The sequence below is a fragment of the Theropithecus gelada genome, chromosome 4 (assembly GCF_003255815.1).
Source record: "Theropithecus gelada isolate Dixy chromosome 4, Tgel_1.0, whole genome shotgun sequence".
Classification (NCBI taxonomy): domain Eukaryota; kingdom Metazoa; phylum Chordata; class Mammalia; order Primates; family Cercopithecidae; genus Theropithecus; species Theropithecus gelada.
In genome coordinates this window covers 35234047-35247523 of record NC_037671.1, presented here as the reverse complement: position 1 = coordinate 35247523, position 13477 = coordinate 35234047, and the positions used below count along the sequence as shown (strand labels likewise).

At 44.5% G+C, this 13477-nt stretch overlaps 1 protein-coding gene across 2 annotated transcripts; it reads left to right on the top strand.

Moving 5' to 3' along the window:
- The first annotated feature begins 3648 nt into the window (after positions 1-3648).
- On the top strand, positions 3649-10685 carry LOC112623006 (HLA class II histocompatibility antigen, DM beta chain). Of its 2 annotated transcripts, XM_025383138.1 has the most exons (6): positions 3649-4497; positions 6352-6633; positions 7861-8145; positions 9659-9775; positions 9934-9969; positions 10323-10685. In XM_025383138.1, the coding sequence occupies exons 1-6, from the start codon at positions 4443-4445 to the stop codon at positions 10337-10339; spliced, it is 792 nt and encodes a 263-aa protein (XP_025238923.1). In that variant the 5' UTR covers positions 3649-4442; the 3' UTR covers positions 10340-10685. The 2 variants fall into 2 exon arrangements, with proteins under 2 accessions (XP_025238923.1, XP_025238924.1); XM_025383139.1 differs by lacking the exons at positions 9659-9775; positions 9934-9969 and having other exon boundaries at positions 10323-10681.
- The last annotated feature ends 2792 nt before the right edge of the window (positions 10686-13477 follow it).

Here is a 13477-nt window from a genome sequence, read left to right as displayed (position 1 = left end):
AGCTTGTGAAGCTATACACCAGACCTACGATGCCAACTGCCTTCCTCCTCTCCAGCACAAATCCAGCCCAGTATTCAAGGCTCATTCCAGGTCCTCTTGATTGAGAGTACTCCCTGTCTACTATGCCCATGGTGATTTCTCTCTTCTTTTTTAAGACCACTGGCCTTATTGCTCTCTTATTGCTTACTTGCTTTAATATAAACTATTTAAAGTGTTTGTTCTCACTCCCCAACTGACCTACAAGCAAAGTGATACGGGAGCAGAATCCATATCTTCTCATTCTGAATGTTCCCAGTAATGCTTTGCACACAAACCCTGGGACTAGTCCACTGCAGGCATGTGGTGGCCAGGCTAAGGGCAGAGGCAGTGGGAAAGGAGAGGACTCACTCTTTGGGTGGTTGTGTAGAGTCAGTAAAAGAAAGGCAACATGTGGGAACCCTGTTGGGGCTCCATGCCTCTTCAGTCCTGGTGCTATATCAATAATTAACAAAAAGCAACAATGGACAGAGCAATTGAGATGTTATTTTGGATTGGCTGGAGGTGGGAAGACAGAGCTATATCTGTAAAAATGGAAGGGCTGGGAGGAGGAGAGGAAGGAAAACACTGCTGAGCACAGGTGTCTGGGTTTTCTGTCCTTCTTTATTCTAAAAAGCTCCCTCAGTGTTTGAATTAATAGAGAAGTGAAATCTTCTCCTGTCATCTCCTGTTGTGGCCTCACAGAAGGTTTCACATCTCCTTTGACTGCTGGAGCAGAGATCTAGACATAAGAGGGAACTACATTCAGCCTCATTGTTACTGGCTATGGCCATGTTCAGTGCTGGCACAGGACCACACAGCCAGTGCCCCCTTGCCAGGGCTAGGCTTTGTAGACATTGAAAAGGATCCCAGGACTTGGTTCCTATAAGGTTAGGATAACAGCTTACCTGGACAGGATGGGGAGGAATGTGAGGGGGAAATGTATGGAGTGGGGGGCGCGGGGGAAAATTCAGTTTTAAAACTTGTCAAAAGAGAAAGTGGAAGGGACGGTGGTTCGCAGAGCAGAAGGAACTCTGAGGACGGGAAAGATAAGACTTGGGTGAACTGGGTTATGGATTGTGACTCTTCTCTTTCTCCCTTTCTCAGCAGAGGCCTCAGTGACTCCCTTTATCTGAGCCATCCCAGTTCCAGGATGTAGTGAGTGTGTGGGCATGCTCAAGTGTGTGTGTGTGTGTGTGTGTGTGCACGCACATGCATGTGTAAGAGCTGTATAAGAAGAGGTGTTACAACCTTTAGACCTTGGGTGTGAATCTTTGGACCTGTTTTCCAACCTGGGAAATGAGGACAATTAACAAGTTTTTTGTGTGTGTGATTTTCTTTTTTTAAGACGAGTCTCACTCTGTCACTCAGGCTGGAGTGCAGTGGCACGATCTCAGCTCACTGCAACCTCTGCCTCCCAGGTTCAAGCGATTCTCCCGCCTCAGCCTCCAGAGTAGCTGGGATTACAGGCACGCGCCACCATGCCCGGCTAATTTTTGTATTTTTAATAGAGACAGAGTTTCACCATGTTTGCCAGTCTGGTCTCGAACTTCTGACCTCAGGCGATGTGCCTGCCTTGGCCTCCCAAAGTGCTGGGATTACAGGTGTGAGTCACCACATCTGGCCAACAAGTCTTTTAAGATGAGATGAGATAGTATATAATGGACCTACCTAGCATTGTATCTGTTCTAAAGTAGAAGCTCTACAAATTATGCACTCCCCACCCCATATTCTGCCCACTCCAACACACTTGACAGTTCATTAGCAGAGTTGGAGTATATAATCAAGGTGAGTGGGGGCAGTGGCTGGGAGCTATGGCAGAGCTTCAGTTAATCTCAATTAGTTACACGAGGAGCCTTTTGTTTTTGGTAATGATCTTTGTATGTATTTTTTTCTAACCATTTTCTCTGTAGGTATTAGATTTTCCTGAGATCAGGGACTTTGGGGGAGGGCAGCTAAGTGTGGTGTCAAGGGGACCCCTCCACATCTTCTTTTGTTTAGCTCACTATTTAATGAAATCCAAGAGTCCTCAGAAACTAAGGTGTGGAGAGGCAGCCCTGAAACCTACTGAGGAGCAGAAGGAAGCCAATTTAGAATTTCAAGTTAGTAATGGAAAATCCATCAACTGTATAGTTCACAATGGGATAGAAGAATGAATTGCCATTTAAAATCTGCTTTTTCAGGCCAGGCACAATGTATGCCTGTAATCCTAGCACTTTAGGAGGCTGAGGTGGGTGGATCACTTGAGGTCAGGAGTTCAAGACCAGCCTGGCCAACATAGTGAAACCCCGTCTCTACTAAAAAAAAAAAAAAAAAAAAATTACAAAAATTAACCAGGTGTGGTGGCACATGCCTGTAACCCCAGCTGCTCGGGTGGCTGAGGCATGAGAATCATCTGAACCCAGGAGGCAGAGATTGCAGTAAGCCGAGATCATTCCACTGCACTCCAGCCTAGGCAACAGAGTGAGACTCTTTAAAAAAAGCCGTGAAAAAATAAATATGCAAATACATAAAATCTGCCTTTTCAAGACACACACGTGACCAACAAGCATGTGAAAAAATGTTCAACATTACTAATGATTAGAAAAATGCAAATCAAAATCACAGTGAGATACCATCTCATTATGGCTATTATTAAAAAATAAATGTTGGAGAGGTTGCAGAGAAAACAGAAGGCTTATACGCTGCTGGTGGGAACATAAATTAGTTCAGTCATTGAGGAAAGCAGTTTGGCAATTTCTCAAGAAACTTAAAGCAGAGATACCATTCGTCCCAGCAATCCCGTTATTAGGCATATGCCCAAAGGAGTATAAATTGTTCTACCATAAAGACATACGCACATAAATGTTCAGTGCAGCAGTATCCATCACAGCAAAGACATGGAATCAACCTAAATGCCCACCAACAGTGGACTGTATAAAGAAAATGTGGTACATATACACCATGGAATACTACACAGACAAAAAAGACGAGATCACGTCTTTTGCAGCATCATGGATGGAGCTGGGGGCCATTATCCTAGGCAAACTAACACAGGAGCAGAAAATGAAATACTACATGTTCTCACTTTTATAAACATTGAGTACACATGGACACACAAAAAAGGGAATAATAGACACTGGGCCCTACTTGAGGGTGGAGGTTGGGAAGAGGGAGAGGATCAAAACACTGCCTATCAGGTACCATACTTATTACCCGGGTGATGAAATAAATTTGTATGCCAAATTCCCATGACACGCAATTTACCTATATAACAAACCTGCGCATGTACCCTTGAACCTAAAACAAAGGTTAAAATAATTAAAAATAAATAAAATATAAAATCTTACTTGCTATTCTCAAAAAATAAAAAACAAAATCTGTCTTTTTAGGGGAAGAAAAGTAGGAAAGCTTTATCTCATTTTCCTAGTGGCTTCATAATGCAGGGACCTGCCCCCAGGAAACAGGGTACAGTAGAGGAAACACATAGGGGTGTTTAGAGTTTAGGGGAAGGCAGGTGAGCTCTGGGCACTGACCCGTCACCAGCTATTTTTCAAGGAGTCTGAGTGGTGTTAACCTGCAGTCTATCCGGTGAGATTGCTCAGAGTGTAGGAGGATATGGTTTACTGGCTCCAGAAAGCAGCTATTATCACTGAGGAGGAAATGAAGCTTGACTGGCTAGAACAGAAGCAACAATGGAGGCCCATGGAGGGATTTTCCAGGCCCCTATTCCTGATCTCTAAAGTGGCGCTGCTTCCCTTATTCTGCAGTCTTGCTTTGAGACCAGACAATTCTGTACTCTGTCTGTGCCTCCTTCCTTCTCAGCAGCCCTGCCTCTGCCACCTGCCCGAGAAGGGCTCTGGGTCCTCTCATCTCAGGACAGACAAAGATTTTTGTAATTATCTTCTTGGGTAACCTCCCTGTAAGGAATAGGAGAGGTTATCTGGTCCTGGTCTTTTGGGAGAGCATTGAGAGGAAAAAGTTAAACCAGTGGGCAGCCCAGGCTGCATACATCCTGGGAATATTGCGATTATTCTCTCCAGTAATCTAGGGAAATCTACTGGTTGTTCCGCAGAAAAAGAATTAAGAGAGAACAGGAGACCTGTTGTCTAAGCCTAAGGCAGGATGAGGTTTACCTAGTAACTGATGACGCTAGGCTGAGGCACTCAGCGATTTGTCTCTGCATCTGTCCCCGCCTACCTAGCCAATCTGTCCCTGTTTGGAACACTGGACTCCCGTGAGCTGGAAGGAACAGGTTTAATATCTTGGGGCTGGGTATCCCCATTTCACTCATTTGGGGGGATCAAGGGACCCGGGCAATATAGTATTCTGCTCAGTGTCTGGAGATCATCTACCCAGGCTGGAGCTTCTGGGACAGGTGAGGACCCACGGACCCTGGAAGAGCTGGTCCAGGGGATTGAACTCCCGGCATCTCTACAGAGCAGAGCATGATCATATTCCTGCCGCTGCTGCTGGGGCTCAGCCTGGGCTGCACAAGAGCAGGTAAGGACACTTCTTCCGGGGACTCTCCCTTCCCCTGCTCCTGTTTCAGGATAAGGGTGTTCCGTTTTGTAATTGCATATGACCCCCTGGATAGTTTGTCTCCCTGGTATATATTCCTATAGCACTTTGTACTTTATCTTTGTAGCAATTTTAATGTAATTAATCTGTATAATTATCTGTGCAGTGTATATTCCCTGCTGGAATATAGGCAAGGACATTGTTCATCTTATTTATTGCTGCATCCCCAGCTCCTAGCACAGTGCCTGCATGCAGCAAGTGCTTCGTAAATATGTGCAAACTGAATATTTAATATTTCCAGCACAGTACAAGGCTGACTCTTTCTCTTGACCCTTATTCTCTCTCAATAATTTGCCATAGTGAAGGTCTGTGTTCTGGGCAGATTGTCATGTTTAAATATGCAAATGATCTCGGGGGGCCACTCCTATCCCTGTGCTTAGTCTTGCAAAAAGAGGAGACTGGATCTAAAAACTTATCTACACTGTCTATCGACTCCCTCAAATCAGGCTTTCAGAAACTTCAGGGTATGAGCTTGGTCAGTAGATGGTCCCTGAGCAGGAAATCTGTGCCAGACTAACTGGATGTCACCAAGGCTTAGGTTCTCAGCTGAATATAAGAAAAATCAACTTTTTTTCTTCTATATGCTCACACTCAACACTTCTTTGACCAATTGTGTGGGTTTTTTTTTTTTTAAACTCATAGCAACCAATTATCCTATATTAGCTGGATATCCTATAATTCAATTCCATTGTGACATTAACTGGAGTTAACATAGAGTCCAAAGGTTAAAGACTCAGTCCCATAAGGCCGCCTCCATTTCAGACACCAATCACAAGTAGTAGCTTCCCGAGTTACCTACATCTTCTGTCCAACTTGGCTACAAATCAGAGGTTCCCATGACCCCCTCCTTGGGGTTGATAATTTGCTAAAGTGGCTTATGGAACTCAGGAAAAGTTTACTTACTATTGTAGACTTTTATAAGGGATATTTTATTTTAATTGATAATGATTATACATATTCCTGGGGTGGATAATGGTGTTTTAGTACATGTAATGTACAGTGATAAGATCAGAGTAATTAGCATATCCATCATCTCATTTATCATTTCTTTGTGTTGGAAACATTCAATATCCTTCTTCTAGTGATTTGAAATGATATAATGTATTATTGTTAATGATAGTCATCCCACAGTGGTATAGAACACTAGATTGTAATTTTGCATCCTTTAACAAAGGATATTTTAAAGCATACAAATGAACAACCAGATGAAGAAATACCAGGTCTGGAAGGGTCCCAATCACAGGAGCTCTGTCCCAACAGAATTGGGGTACTTCACCTCCTGGCACGTGGATGTGTTTACCAACTGAGAAGTTCTCTGAACTCCACAGTTCCGGGATTTTTATGGAGGCTTCATCACATAAGCATGACTGATTATTAACTCAATCTCCAGCCCCTTCCCCTTCAGGGAGGATGGGGGAAGGGACTAAAAGTTCCAGGCTTCTAATCATGGCTTGGTCTTTCTGGTGACCAGCCCCTCCTCTAGGAGCCCACCAAGAGTTACCCCATTTGAACAAAAGACACTCCTGTTATCTAGGAAATTCTAAGCGATTATATCTCAGGAATCAGGGTCAAAGACAAAATATTAGAACAAAAACAAAAGATGCACCTAGCGTCCCTATCACTCAGGAAATTACAAGGGTTTTAAGAGCTCAGTGCAGAGCTCCTAAATATATGTCTATATGTTATATATATTTATTATTTATGTATATTTATTATTTATTTATCATCAGGCCAATAGAAGACATTGACCTGCTCTCCCTTCCCTGGCTCCTCTAGGTGGCTTTGTGGCCCATGTGGAAAGCACCTGTCTACTGGATGATGATGGGACTGCAAAGGATTTCACATACTGTATCTCCTTCAACAAGTGTCTGCTGACCTGCTGGGATCCAGAGGAGAACAAGATGGTCCCTTGCACATTTGGGGTGCTGAATCCCTTGGCCAATGGCATCTCACATTACCTCAACCAACAGGACACCCTGATGCAGCGCTTGCGCAATGGGCTTCAGAATTGTACCACACACACCCAGCCCTTCTGGGGATCACTGACCCACAGGACACGTGAGCAGAGAGGGATGCAGAGGGGCTACCAGGAAGTGCAGTTAGGAGGGCAGGCCAGGGAGGATCCCACAGTGGCCCAGGGGTTTGAGATTTGAGCAGCAAAGAAGAGAAAATGTGTGGATCTGAAATGTAGAAAGAGGGAGGATTGAACCTCAAGGGGAACAAGGTGGCTGACCTGAGTGGAACAGGAGTAGAGAAGGGGAGGTGAGGTTTGAACTGCGAGGAATCATGAGGGGAGCTTATGCAGAGGCCAGGGCATCTCAGGATGGGTACCCAAGATGTTCATGCCTTCTTATCCCAGATTTTGGTGTTCTAGATCTGAGGTGGGCCCAGGCATGGGAATATTCGGAATCCTAGGGGATCCTGACACATGCTTTTCCTCACACTTAAACTCTTGCATTGACAATGGCTTGAAGTTTGTAAAAGTAAACTTGAAGCTCTCCACAGTACAGAATAGTGTGTTTCAAGGGTGGTTTCTGAACCACCTTTCTCAGAATTGCCTGGAGGAGGTGCTTGTTAAATATGCAAGCCCCTTGATACCACTCCAGATCTGTCGAAAGAAAGTATCTGGGGATACAGGCTAGGAAATCTGCATTTTAACATAATTTCTTGGATTTTTATTTAAGATTGTGTTTGAAAAATGTCAAGATAGAGGCAAGCAAGAGGGTCACCTAGGAGAGTAAATCAGTAAAATATGGCAGTATTAGCAATCTCATTAATTTGACTACATTCATTCCAAATTTAAGAGTGAATCTTAAGTTAGGCTTGTTTCCTTAAACTATGTGAGGAGAAAAGGCTTTAACTAGCAAATTAATGTATTAAACAAGATTTGGAGAAAAATTCCTTTTCCACCTTAAAAAAACCCAATGTACAACTCTGGATTACTCTTAGCTTACTTATTTCAAATACTTTCCAGCTTACGTACTTGAAATATAACACAATGACTTCCAGAACAGCTTGCAGTTCAGATCTGGTTTTTACTAATTGTAATCAAACATAACTCTGGAGGAGGAAAGAAAGAAAGGGGCAATGAAGGAATGCGAGAGAAGAAAGAGGAATGCAGGAATATATTCTAACGATTCCCTTTCAAGGGGCAGCATGGCAGCGGGGCTGGGGTGGGAAGTGGGTTGCAAAATCTATGAAGAGTTGCGATAGAAAAAGAAACCAGGTTGGAGAAGAGGCCAGAATGTCACCCTCCTTCCTAAAGATGTCTTTTCTCCTATGCAGGGCCACCATCTGTGCAAGTAGCCCAAACCACTCCTTTTAACACGAGGGAGCCTGTGATGCTGGCCTGCTATGTGTGGGGCTTCTATCCCGCAGATGTGACCATCACGTGGATGAAGAACGGGAATCTTGTCATCCCTCACGGCAGTGGCCAGAAGACGGCCCAGCCCAATGGAGACTGGACGTACCAGACCCTCTCCTATTTAGCCTTAACCCCCTCTTACGGGGACACCTACACCTGTGTGGTGGAGCACATTGGGGCTCCTGAGCCCATCCTTCGGGACTGGAGTAAGTGTATGGCAGATGGATGGAATTAGGGTCAAAGCAGAGAAAATGAGATGTGGATCGATACATGGTACATAGTAGACAGCAAGGTGCTGAAAATGGGGACTGAGTCTGGAGGAACTTATGGGGGGCTTAGGACCAGAATTGGGAAATGGGATAAAGAAATGGAAATATTTAGGTTGGTGAAAAGGATTTGCAGTTTTTGCCATTACTTTTAGTGGCCAAAAACGCAATTACTTTTGCACCAATTTAATATTTATATTTAGTCTGTGCTATTGTTGCTCTGGTGGTGTGGTTGATGTTGCTGCATCTAGATTTGAGGGCGGGAGGGGAGTGTGCTTGCTTTGAAATGAGGATGTAAATTTGGCAATCGTATTTTCAGAACCCCACATTGTAATACACTATTCTAGCCTCCTTAGATTTCAACTATTCTGGTGCCAGAAGCAGATGGGAGCTGAAGGAATGATGAAGGTTGAAGAAGGGGGACATTTCTTGGTGTGGGGCAGTACTACATTTGGCCTGCTCTACCAAACATAGGGGAGTAGTCAAGCCACGGCTGGCAGACCATTTGGCGTGCATGCTCAGGGGCTAATGGATAAAGAATTAATTACAGTTCAAACACTGTTCGAACTCAGTGTCGGGAGTAGTTAAAGGTATTGTGAGAAGTTGCACACAGTTTTGGGTATTCTTGGAAAAGAAAGAGAAAGAAATGAGAAAGAGGAAGGGTGTCTACAAAAGCCAGAGAACAGGATCTCAGATCAGCTGCTGTAACCAGGTTTCCCCTTGTGGGAAGTGCTGTTTCCTGCTGGGCAGTTGGGAAGGGAATGGAGAACAGAGAAGACAGTGGAAATCACATGCTCACTTGAACTTTCCTGGGGAACATCTCCTCACAGGGTGTACAAGAACCTCCCTTTGGTAATAGAGTGTTCATTTTATCATGGGAAAAGAATCTGAGTGGGACATGATTCAGAACAGGACCAGCCCAAGGAAGTGCGGGGGCTGTGGAGTGGGATGGAGACAAGCTCCATGGGAGATCTAGATGTAGAAGATACACAAGTAGTAGGATAACTCACAGGATGGATCCACTGGAGGTTAAGACACGTGGTAAGACAGTGTAACAGGAAGCTGCTCAGTTGGAGGAAGTAAGGAAGCAAACATTGTCACCGTGGGGGCAATGGAGAGGACAGTGAGGAGCCCTTTATCCTGATAAGAGTGCCTTTTGGGTAAAGAAAGGAAAGAGGATGCCTTGAGAGGCACCACTGTATTAGAGAGGACCTGGAAGCCAGGATACTAATTCTGGGGAGATGGGTTCCCCAGGCTTACTCTAGGAGTAGAGGCCCATGGGACGAGGGTTTGATTTGAGAAAGATCATTTTCTTGGGAGTGGGTGGTGCGAGCTAGACCCTTGGAGCTGGGATAAAGGACCTTTTAACCCACTGAGAGGTGGCTGCAATAAATGGAATTGCTCTGGGGCTGAGCAACAGAAATTGGTTCAAGTAAGTTTCTATTTTTTGCAGCACCTGGGCTGTCCCCCATGCAGACCCTGAAGGTTTCTGTGTCTGCAGTGACTCTGGGCCTGGGCCTCATCATCTTCTCTCTTGGTTTGATCAGCTGGCGGAGAGCTGGCTCCTCTAGTGAGTGACTCCCTGAATTCCCATCCCCACTCTTGGTCCCAGTCTCTGCTTACTTTCTGTTTGTGATTGACTCTCTCCTTCCTACCCTCTTTGCTATGAATAATGCTAGATACTTTCATCCACAAAGACTGGTATAATCAAGTATCTTCCTCTCTTAGGTTATACTCCTCTTCCTGGGTCCAATTATCCAGAAGGTAAAATCTCTGTTGGTCTACTTCCCTACTTGTCCTTTGGTTGGGGTGCAGGTTAGAGGGTCAGTGTTAGGTTCAACTAATCTTGCTTATTATATGGGTGAGCTTCCATGAGGATCTAGCCAAGGGCATGATTTAAGCTGCCATTGCTAGGATTAAGAGCAGGAAGGAGCATCCTCCTCTTCTACTAAGTGGGGTGTCTGCAGACAGGAGGATGAAGATGTTTCCTTTGTACTAGTTGTTGGTGCCCTGGAGTTCTCAATATCACTGTATTAAGGCATGGGATGGTTACAGTGGCAAATGATGGGGGCAAGTTGGGTTCAAGCCTCATTATCTCCCTTTTATTTATTCTGTAGGACGGCACATTTCCTAGAGGCAGAATCCTACAACTTCCACTCCAAGTGAGAAGGAGATTCAGACTCAATGATGCTACCATGCCTCTCCAACATCTTCAACACTCTGACATTATCTTGGATCCTACGGTTTCTCCATCCAATTATTTGAATTTCCCAGTCTCCCCTATGTAAAACTTAGCAACTTGGGGGACCTCATTCCTGGGACTATGCTATAACCAAATTATCATCCAAGGCTATATTTCTGGGATGGATATAATCTGAGGAAGGGAGTTAAAGACCCTCCTGGGGCCCTCAGTGTGCCATAGAGGACAGCAAGTCACTGGTGATTGTTTCAGAGAAATAAACTTTAGTGGAAATAATGTTTTTCCATGTCTTCTTCCTGGGGCCCTGGGGAAGGAATATGGGCAAAGCAGGGGCTGAGGTTAATTCTCTTCTACTTGAGTGGGGGAGAAACAGTGCCTTCTTCCATTTTCCCACTTAGACATGACAGAATTTGGGGCCGTTTTCTGATTAATAATTCATAAGGAGAAATTAAACTGTGGTGGGATGGAGTCAGAGAGTATGGGCAAGGAAGGGGATTAACAGCTTACTCACCCCATACAGGATCTTATAAGGATTAAATGAGTTCATACTTGTAAATGGCTAAGAACACTGCCAGACACACAGCCAACCTGCAATAGTGATGTTAGCTATTTTCAGTTATTCAACTTTCTGGCCAGGCATTGTACCAGGTGCTTTGATCCTCATCACAACCGTAAGGCAGACCCCTCCGACCCCTCAGACTCCTCAGGATTCAGGGAACAGAGCTTAACTCTGGATTGAGTTCTAGACAGTTATTTCTTCCATACCCTGAATGCAGAAGGGAACATAGCTTGAGTGATTATTTTATCTTAGGCACTGGGCTCAGACCTTTATATTTGTAGCTCCTTCTCTTCTCACAATAACCCTACAAGGGACAGATTGCTTCCCTCTATGTTACAGACAAAGGATATGAGGCTCAGAGACATTTAAGTGACTTGTCCAAGGTCAAAGAACAGATTTCTGTAGGATGTTTGTCTACCTGAGCTGGAAGTAGCAGATTACTTTATTCTGAAGACCCTCATGCTGGTGAGCACACATCTCTTCAGGGCCTCCGTTCTATTCCCTTCTAACCCAAGCCCAAGGAGAACCCTTTGGGGGAATGGACTCCACGTCATGGAAGAAAGGATGCTGGCTGGTGGTTTGTTGTCCCATGAAAGGCGACACCTGCTGGACACAGAAAGCTAGGGTGTGGAATTGTTTTTGGAATTAGAGTTAAGTACTAGAATGTGGGTAAGAAAAAGAAACCAGAAATGAGTTGATCTGGAACACATCCATAGTTTCTTCAGACGGATCCTTGGAATTAGAGCATCTCTTCTAACAGAAGTCAGTGGAAGGAAGTTAATGTCTATATTTCACCATTTTTATGTTTCATATTCATTTTTTTCTATTCATTGTTTTTGTTTTCATTTTTGTTCGTTTGACAAAGCAAACTCCTTTTGAAATTCTAGTTCAGTCTAGGAATGGGGCTTTGGGCCTTGTCTATAACTGGGCAGTTTTATTTATTATTTTTATTTTATTTATTTATTTTTTTTTGAGGTAGAGTTTTGCTCTTGTTGCCCAGGCTGGAGTGCGATGGTGCAATCTTGGCTTATTGCAACTTCCGCCTCCCGGGTTCAAGCGATTCTCCTGCCTCAGCCTCCCAAGTAGCTGAGATTACAGGCGTGAACCACCACGCCTGGCTAATTTTGTATTTTATTAGTAGAGATGGGGTTTCACCATGTTGGTCAGGCTGCTCTCAATCTCTTGACCTCAAGTGATCCACTTGCCTCGGCTCCCAAAGTGCTGGGATTACAGGCATGAGCCACCGCACTCGGCCTATTTGGACAGTTTTAAAGGCAAAGCTGCAGTGTCTATTTATGAAAATTATCTTTAGGCCATTTTCTCAAGTTTTTCTGTTTCCACAGTAAAATCGGACAAATCAGATGCATATGAGGGTGGAGTTCAACCCCATCCTCAAAGCCTTTTTTTTTTTGGCTTGAGTGTCTGTCATTCCCAAGAGCCCTCCAACTGCCTTGAAGCAAGGCATGGGGGATTTCTCCATGATGCTTTCTGCCACTATTTGGCCAGACCAGTCTCCAGGGGTTTCAGAGAGTGGAGAGGCCCCAAACCTATGGAGACTACTCCCAGATGGGGGGCTCCTTGTTTCTCCAGACCCTTCCTCTTCCATTTCATATGAGGCTTCTAAGAGGCCCCTGGCCACGCTGGTCTGGGGCAGGGAATAAAGAAATGGCTTTTATTGTATCAGAGTCTCAACAGAAAACAGATGGCATACTCCAAGTAGGACATTTCAAGGAGAGTTTATTCATTAGGAAAGTATTTACAAAGAAGTGGGTGGAGGATAGCTGTTACTACCCCAAGGTCCAAAGAGGCCAGGGACAGAAGGGGTTATCAGGACTCAGAAGGACGGCAAGCCCTGTACAGTCACCACCTTGCCAAGAGCAGTGCCCTTCAGTCAAGGGGCACAACAGCTTAAGGTGACCTTGTAGGGAGGAAGCCAAGGGATTAGAAACACTGACCTCACTCCCCTCCTCCCTCTGCTCTTAGGCTGATGCTGGAAGCAAGAAGCAGCCAGGGAGCATGGGAGGCAGTTAATGCCATGCAGGTCAGTGCCTGAGGCAGACCCCAGGTGCAGAAGTATTGAGAGTGGGTCCAGAAGCACAGATGGAGGACAGGAAGCACGTTCACAACAAGAAGGAAAAATGTCAATGTTGCGGGGTGGAGAGAGAGGTGCAAAAATTGGGCTTCTTTTGGCCTTGGACAACGACGAACGCATAGTAGCAACAGAAACTAAGTTTGCAGTTTCCTACTGGGGAATTTGGGAGGACACTCGCTTCTGTTCTGTCTTTCCCACTTGAAGTTTGACTGTGGTTATACTGAATTTATAGAAATTTGGGGTTAACTGACTTGTTTTTATTACTAAATCATACCATGCAAAAACAGACTGTTTTCTCATTTATTCAAATCATTTTGTTTGCTCTTTATTATGGTTTTTAAATTTTACTTTTTCATAGTAGTCCTGAGTATGCTCAGTTAATTGTTAGACATGTTATAGCTTTTGCTGCTATTGTGATTGG